The sequence below is a fragment of the Armigeres subalbatus genome, chromosome 2 (genome assembly GCF_024139115.2).
Source record: "Armigeres subalbatus isolate Guangzhou_Male chromosome 2, GZ_Asu_2, whole genome shotgun sequence".
Taxonomy (NCBI): domain Eukaryota; kingdom Metazoa; phylum Arthropoda; class Insecta; order Diptera; family Culicidae; genus Armigeres; species Armigeres subalbatus.
The window spans coordinates 360,529,357-360,538,019 of NC_085140.1; the positions used below are offsets into that span (position 1 = coordinate 360,529,357).

The following is an 8,663-nucleotide window of genomic DNA, read 5'->3' on the forward strand; positions in this document are numbered from 1 at the left end:
GAAGGAATTCAGCTATAAATATAGATGCCCTAAGCAGAAATTGTCATTACAGTCCACACTTTTGTGCAATAAACATCGCGGATTTAAAATCGTGTTTTTCCCTTCTTCAAGCGAGCTGAAATCCAAAGGTCTTTTTCAAGACCAGAGTTAAAGAAATAATTTTCTTCTGAGATTGAGCTGAGGCCACCTTCGCCCGAAGGTTCCGCCAGTTCCTGCAATGGTCTTTGATCGACCATTTTTTAATCCAAACGAACCGGATAGGAGACCACAACCGTGGTGCTTTTCCGTCGCTCCCGGCAACAGTGGTGAACAATCAGCCGATTGGTCCAGTTCCGCTCATCCAAGCTTGCTTTTCCGTCGCTCCCGGCAACAGTGGTGAACAATCAGCCGATTGGTCCAGTTCCGCTCATCCGAGCCACTTGAGGATTCCAGTCGTGATCTGCTCAACTTCGAAACTGAGTTAATTGAAATAATTATTTTTGGCATATGTGTTTTCCAGTTCCGGTGTTCTACAAAGTGAATCCGTTAATAGTTCGCGTCATCGTGGCCACCGTCACGAGCGTTAATAGCGACACATACGTGTCCGAAGAAAATAGCAGTAAAGTGAACTCTCTTAAACTGAAGGCGATTGATACTGGAAAGTTCTAGAACATTTGAGTGAACTTGTCCGGTTGTGGTTGTGTTTGACTGACGAAAGTAAAGGCGTATTGTGAACTACTTTTCGATGCCTATGAAGCACACGCCAGTAAAAGTGAGTGAAAAAGTGAAAATGCCAGACCTGAAATCAATAATCCACTTACGTGGCCAAGCAAAGGCAAAGGTTTCTCGCATTCGAAAGGCGATCGAAGAGGCTGATGCGACTGGTGCACAGTATGATGCCGCTCAGCGGAAAGTGTTGTCTCGAAACCTGGAAAATCATTTCCAAGAGTATTTGGCACTCCATCACCAGGTCATGACAGCTTGCCCTCCCAAGAGAGTCGAAGAGCAGGACCAGGGATACCTTGTTTTTGAAACCCACTACAACGAGACGTGTGTTCTTGTCGAACGAGCAGCCCAAGCATCTCGTTTTGTTCCCGTTGCCCAACACCAGCCAACTACTGAAAATCCACGAATCATCGTTCAACAGCAGCCATTGAGGGCACCGATTCCGACCTTCGATGGGAAACCAGAGAACTGGCCTCGCTTCAAGGCTATGTTTTCTGACGTGATGCGATGCTCCACCGACTCGGATTGCATCAAATTGTACCATCTGGAACGATCATTAGTTGGAGCGGCTTTGGGTATAATCGACCATCGCACCCTAAACGACAACAACTACACACACGCATGGGAAATTCTCGAGGATCGATTCGAGAATAAATGGGTAATCGTGGATACCCACATTCAAGGGCTGCTGAACTTCTGGCGGATGAGCCGAGAAAACCCGAAGGAGCTACGAGAGCTTATCGATGAAGTGACAAGACACATCGATGAGTTGGTTCTGATCGAAGATGAGCTGGATGGAATCTCCGAAAGAGTTGTTGTCAACCTTGTGTCCGGAGCCCTGGACAAGGATACTCGAAAAGAGTGGGAAACAACGATCCCACATAAGGCGATACCAACCTACGATGACACCATAACCTTTCTCAAGAAGCGGTGTGCCATCCTGGAACGCTGCAAAGAATCATCGAAATGTCCGATCAACGTGCGACCAACCGTTCCAATAAAGAATCCTGCCAACCCGGTGAGAAATTCCCAAGCCAAAATGTATACTATCATTGGAAGTTCCGAGGCAACCTGCGAACTGTGTCAAGGTGAACATCCCAACTTCAAGTGCGAGTTCTTCCGTGCAATGTCCATTCCTGAACATCATGCAAAGGTTCGAGAGTTGAGGCTGTGCTACAACTGTTTGCGAAAAGGTCATCCGAGTAGTTCCTGTAGTTCCCCGCGCACCTGCCAGAAGTGTCAAGGTAAGCACCACACACTATTGCACTTTGAAAACCCACCACATGTAAATGCACAACCCCTTTATATTCCTCCGGCAACCGCCCAAGCCCTTGATGTGAACCAGAATTTCCCTGTAACTACTACTTGCGCAGTAAGCGAAGCTCCCCATTTTGACAACAGTCTTTTGATGACCGCTGTTGTAAATATTTTGGATAGCAACGGCAAATTTCACGCATGCCGTGCTTTTTGGATTAATGGGTCCCAGCCGCACTTGGTGACGAAAAGGTTGATCAATGTGTTGAATCTCCCACGCGTTCCTGCCAAGGTCGAAATTGTTGGAGCCAATGCAAGGAAAAACACTCTTTCAGAAATGGTCAAGGTACAGATTAGTTCGAAACATTCTGATTTCCAAGCACAGTTGGATTGTCTCGTAACCGATCCCGTAAGTTTGATACTCAACCATGGCTTCTTCCATCTGGACTACCACTCGCCGACCCAGCCTTCCACACTCCCGGGGAAATAGACCTTTTGATTGGAATTAAGCTATTTTTTAAGCTCCTTCTGCCTAGTCAGCTGAAAATCTCAGAAGAACTTCCCGTTCTCCAGGAAACTCGCCTAGGATGGGTTATCGCTGGTGCTGTTGATGAGAAACCCCCACCTGATCAGCAGCTATGCCATGCTGTTGTCCTAGAGCCATTAGCTGTATCTATGGGAAAGTTCAGGTCCCTAGACATTGTTGAACCCTCTCCAGTACTAACTACCGATGCGATGCAGCAGGTTAAACCCACTTTCCTATGCAATGATAAGAACCAGATGAATAAACCCGATGCCGTTACAGACGAGGAATTGTCAGAATGTAAACCAGCTCGGATCGCAACACCAGTTGCTTATTCAGATACGTCTCCTTTCATGACCAATGTAATATGCTTCCAACAACCTCAGCAATTTGTCGGTTACGTTCAAAAACTTGAACCAAACGACAAACAAGCCTTAAAATCTGGACAAATTTTCCATTGGCTTGTTTCCATCAGCTCCGACGACCTTCTACATGTTGGTGATTTCATAAATAATTCCCAATTTCTCTATGATGTCAAATACAGGGTGGTGCAACTCGATGAGAATCACATTACAAAGTCTCTCGTTTCCTTCCGCATTAACCAACGATACCTACCAATGGGCCATTTACAAGAAGGAAGTGTTAACCCTGAAATTCTTGCTGGCAAATCAAGAGTTAATTTCACTGCAGCAATCTTCATTCGACTACAAGGACAAACATTGAGGATCGGGAGCTCGTCACTGTTTATCGCTAAGAGTACGAAGGCAAGGCTCTGGGAAACCGTGGGAAAGGGCACCAAGACGCACCTGAAGAAGATTATATGCAATGCTGCATTGACTTACAACGAGTATTGTTTCATTGGAGTTATCCGTCTAATGGCTATCATCCCGGGCCTACCTTGGAAGATATCCCGGGTTACCGTTTGTCTCGTCGGAAACATCTACAGCAACTGCGAGATAAAACTCCACCGGTCTATATCGTCATCCAGTATCTTAATGGCCCCATTTCCATTCGAGTCAAAAACCCACAATCCAACAACGTTTCTGAGCTTTACCCGGGGGGTGAATGTTCGCAACCAACATTGCGAAAATATTTTTTTTTATCATCCATCAAAGCCCATATTCCCAAACCTCTTTGCGAACATCAAATCCAAAGTGCAAATGTGTGTGTGTGGTGCATGGCAGCTGCGTTCGCCGGCCGGCGATGGTCTAGGCGAAGTTTTCCTCCACAACAACGGCAACACAGCATCGTGACGGCGTCGCTGACAGCAGTGCGCTGATTGGTTCGCGCCAATCCCAGAGCGGCAACCAATTACCGTCCAGATGGGAAGCGGAAGAGAAGGAATTCAGCTATAAATATAGATGCCCTAAGAAGAAATTGTCATTACAGTCCATACTTTTGTGCAATAAACATCGCGGATTTAAAATCGTGTTTTTTTCCTTCTTCAAGCGAGCCGAAATCCAAAGGTCTTTTTCAAGACCAGAGTTAAAGAAATAATTTTCTTCCGAGGTTGAGCTATCACTTCATCGAGGCTACCTTCATCCGAAGGATCCGCCAGTTCCTGCAATGGTCTAGGATCGACCAACGTCAACAATGCTTTTTATTCACATACAAAAAATATTTTCTCTATATATTATAGTGTGACTATTCCAGTGAAAAATATTGGAATATTTTGATTATCATTTTTGGGTGGCGCATATTGCCCAGCGTCGTTTATTTTAAATGAAAATGCAGTATTTTGGAATAAAATCGTTTTCTTGTAATATTGTTGGTTTTTCTTAAAAATGGTTGAACCATTTAATGACTGATATGCTAGATTATTGGTAAAAGCTTCGAAATTACACTATTTCGCATGAAATCACCATTAAATTAAGAGAATAGCTTAGGGGGCGCATATTGACCGTATCTCCCCTACACTAATTACGTAAAGAATTTTTCGTTTTTTTGCAACCTCATCTGCGCTCTCCTTTTTATTTTGAAGTGTGAGAGAATGACAAACCCTTACTTAATTAGCGCATGGTCTCTATGAACTCCAGGACTCCAGAGAATCTGCGTTGAACTCCTCTTTAATAGTATGTGAAAATTAGTGCCTGGTTTGTCCCAAACTTCACTGAAAAGAACTAGCTCTTGCTCATTACGAAGAAAAAAATATGAATTAGTCAGGATACCGTCGTGCGTGGTTTCTTTTGATCCCGGGGGCTTCTTTAGATTCTTTATTTTCTAAAAAAAAATTAACATAAAAAATACCAAATTTGAAACAGAAAGTTTTCATCCAACTATCAACAAGACACCCGAATAATGATAATGGCAATTTGATAATAATTTACGTTGTAATTCTTGTTTCAAAATGTCCAAAGTAACCCCCGAATTTTTCAAAAGAAGCCCTGCACAGAGGTACTTGTTATGCGCAACTGTACATAATAACTATGCTAAGTTAAGTTAATACTGATTTAAGAATTCGACTGAAGTAGCTCACCGCATGGACATGAATAAAATATATGTTAGTTACCAAATAAAGATTGTCGCTGTCGTCGCTGTCCGGAACATCTTTTGCTGGCGAGGATAGGAGATCTAAATGTCAACGAAGGAAAAATACATACGATTTGACAGTTAGGTACCACACATGTTTCGGACAGCAGAACAAAGGGAACCGAAGCGACAATCTTTATCTGGTAATTAAAATATCTTTGACATGAATCCCACTTTGTTTATGCGAAGAAGGGTGCTTAAGGTATTGATGCCTAACGTCGCGCACCATTAATATGCTCAACAGAAAGTATTGATGCTGTTATATTTGGCAACTTAGCGTTAAGTTAACGGAATACGCTGGAAAAATAAGTCGTTAAGCGTATCCGAAAAAAGTTCCTAATATTAGTATTTTTTGCAATTTTAATACAACGTTTTAGCTCCATTTATTGTGTTCTCTGTACAATTTCGCAAGTTCAGTCAATCTCGGAGTAGCAACTATACGAATTGTGCGATCATAATGCTCATGCTCATGCAATCGATTCGTCTTGAGATTAGCTGTGTTTATACCTATGTAAAAGAGTTTACAAATTAGACGGGGAAAGTTGAAAAAAATCCAAAATACAATATTAGGGCGAGTTGGGAGGAAACCCAATGCGAAAGCACAAAAATTGATCAAGAGTGTGGTGTCAAAAAAATCATAAATTGACATTTAGAACGCCAACAAACCCGAGCAACGCAGGGTCCGTTCTGCTAGTCTATATAATAAAAATGAGTTGAGACTTCCTTCCTGACGATTTAACTCGCGAACGGGTTTACCGATTTGCAAGATTTTTTCCCTAATGGATTCGTTTCGGGATTCACAAGGTTTGTATATACAAAAACGGGTGGATGAAACGGGGAAACGTAAAAAATCATTAGAATTAACGAGCCTGGATTAATTATGAGTGCAGCCTTTTTAATTAGAATACAATTTTGGGTCAGCTGTTGAGGAAAACAAAACAAACCTACGCAAATTGATCTAAAGTGCGGTGCTGCAAATAGTTCACTGTGACATTTGCAAAACCCGGGCAAAGCTGGGTTTCTTCCGCTAGTCTATATAATAAAAATGGGTTGAGATTTCCTTCCTGACGATTTAACTCGCGAACCGGTTGACCGATTTGCAAGATTTTTTCCCTAATCGATTCGTTTTGAGATTCGCAAGGTTTGTATATACAAAAAGTTGGTGAATTTGACGGGAGAAGGTAAAAAACCGGTGGAATACAACGTTGGGTCAGTGGATGAGGAAAAAGAAACAATAACTCGGAAATTGATCTAGAGTGCGATGCTGCAAATAGTTTAGTTCAGAATATGACATTTGCATCACAAACACCCAGGCAAAGCTGGGTATTTTTCGCTAGTCTATATATTAAAAATGAATTGAGATTTCTATCCTGACGATTTAACTCGCGAACGGGTTGACCGATTTGCAAGACGAAAATTAGGGAAAAACCCTAATCGATTCTATTTGGGATCCGCATGGTTTGTATATGCAAAAGGTTGATGAATTTCACGGGGTAATGTTAAAAATCATTTGAATACAATTTTGGATCAGCTGTTGAGGAAAACAGAACAAATGCACAGAAATTGATCTAGAGTGCGGTTCTACAAATGAACCGTTTGTTTGAGAAACTGCATATGTAACATTTTTGGCCAAAATGAGATTTTTATATATTCTGAATCCTGGTCCAAAAATACGTATTCTGGCAAAAAATACGAAAAAAAAAAATCTTTGCTCAGGAATTTATGAAAAAAATTTCGTTTGTTCGAGAAACTACATATGTCCACGTACTTTGAAGAGCAATTGTGGAATACTGCTTAGATTTTTTGCACTGAAAATGCCCCAGGGTGTTGAGTTTTGCCAAAAACTATTGATCTGTATCGAAGAAATCGAAAGATTCGGTGCAAATTTGTTCAGAAAACAGTTTTTTGTTGTTTTCTCGAAATACTGTAAAATGGACTTATGCAGTTTCTCAAACAAATGATTCAAATAGTTTATTGTGACATTTGCATCACCCGAGCAAAGCTGGGTTTCTTTCGCTAGTATTATGATAAAATCCTGTTACCACATTTGAAAGACAATAGCTACCTAGAACAAAATTTTATCAAAATGAGTTATAAATATCACTATAAGAACGATTCCAAGCAACAGCATCAAAATTTAAGAAAATTTTTAATTCATGATTTTCTATTGAGTTGAAACTTTGCACAGTTTTTCAATTTCATCTAAATCGTCATTTTTCGATATCAAATCTTCATATTGAGTCACGACTAACTTTTCAAAAGGGTGTATGTGAAAATGGTTCAAAAATATTTAAAGCTGCACAGCAAAACGGAATGTTCGATTGTTATGATTTTTTCAGCAAAGTTAGACAACTAAATGGTGATTCTTAAGAATATGTGCACAGTAAAAAAAATTTTTTTGCCTTTAAAAATATCATTTTGTCACAAAACTCAAATATCTCAAAAACCCTATCTTTTTCGAACGTAATTTTTTTAGGAAAACGGTCCATTATATTAGCTATCTACCATAAAAATTTGGTGATGGTAAACTAATAAACAAAAAGTTATGACATTTCAAACATTTCACAATTTTCACATATAGTAAACAAAAAAAATTTCCGTGTATTTTTTTTTTCAAGAATCACTGATTTGATGCTGATTTTATTGTTTAAGGGCCTTGCGTGAGTTAAACAAGTTGTTTGTATGATATTCCATATTTATGTATTCATCGATATTATGCATATTATATGTATAAATATTATATGTATAAATAAATAAAATGAATTAATATTATCCTAAGTATTAAATTAAATGTGGCAGTTACACAATGTTGTTATAGAAACTCTAAGAGTTTTGGGTTTGAATTTTGGTATGGGTTATGATATCATGAAAACAGTTTATTAATACTTATTTTTCATTTATTTTTATTAATTTTTTTAAAATATCGAACACTTTTGAATTATTATCAGCACAGTTTGAGTATAGTTTTGCTTTAATTTTATTTTCCGACAATGGAATGAAACAGTGAAATTTTTGGGTTCCTTGGATCGTTTTCGCGTTATTAAATTGCTCGCTGAGCTCTGAAGCCTTTATTTCGTACTCTTCAGTAGTAGTAAAACAAAATGATAATTTGGTTAAATCTTTTCTTTTCTACGATTTGCCCAATCAAAAAGTTCTTTCGCAGTTTTAATTGGATGCTCACGTTCTTTGGCTAAACTTGCTCTTGTGGCCATGCGCTTTATTGTTCCTCCAATAGCATCACAAGGACCTTTGCCATGTGATGTAGCAAAAAATGCCATTCTGCATCAATTCCGTACATTAATTTAAATTGACATAGGCTCGAAAAATTCTTACGATTTTTGTACTGCGATGCTGCTCCATCAGACATGAAATATATCTTTTTGACTTCTTTATGCTTATCAACGCGTAAAAAGTTAATCATTTTTTCAATGAACAAGTTTACGGATACTGAATCGTGTCTTAAATCTTCGGAAATTATAATAAAACTTAAGTGTTCAATTTGCGTACTTCCATTAAAATAAATAACGAATGGATGAATTGTAGCTTGTTGTACGTTCCAGTGATGGGACTGCACTTCATCTTGCAATACAAAGCTGTAATTTTCAGAAGAATCACAAATGACTAAAAATTCACCATTTTGTAATGTATTTTC

General features: G+C 39.4%; 1 protein-coding gene across 1 annotated transcript; it reads left to right on the forward strand.

Annotated features, from left to right (window-relative positions):
* The first annotated feature begins 769 nt into the window (after positions 1 to 769).
* On the forward strand, positions 770 to 2,449 carry LOC134210082 (uncharacterized). The gene has a single exon (XM_062686102.1). It carries the CDS (start codon positions 770 to 772, stop codon positions 2,447 to 2,449), a length of 1,680 nt encoding a protein of 559 aa, XP_062542086.1.
* The last annotated feature ends 6,214 nt before the right edge of the window (positions 2,450 to 8,663 follow it).

Bases quoted from the DNA above. Each gene is read 5' to 3' on its own strand.
- LOC134210082 (XM_062686102.1), top strand. From the start codon at position 770: ATGCCAGACCTGAAATCAATAATCCACTTACGTGGCCAAGCAAAGGCA.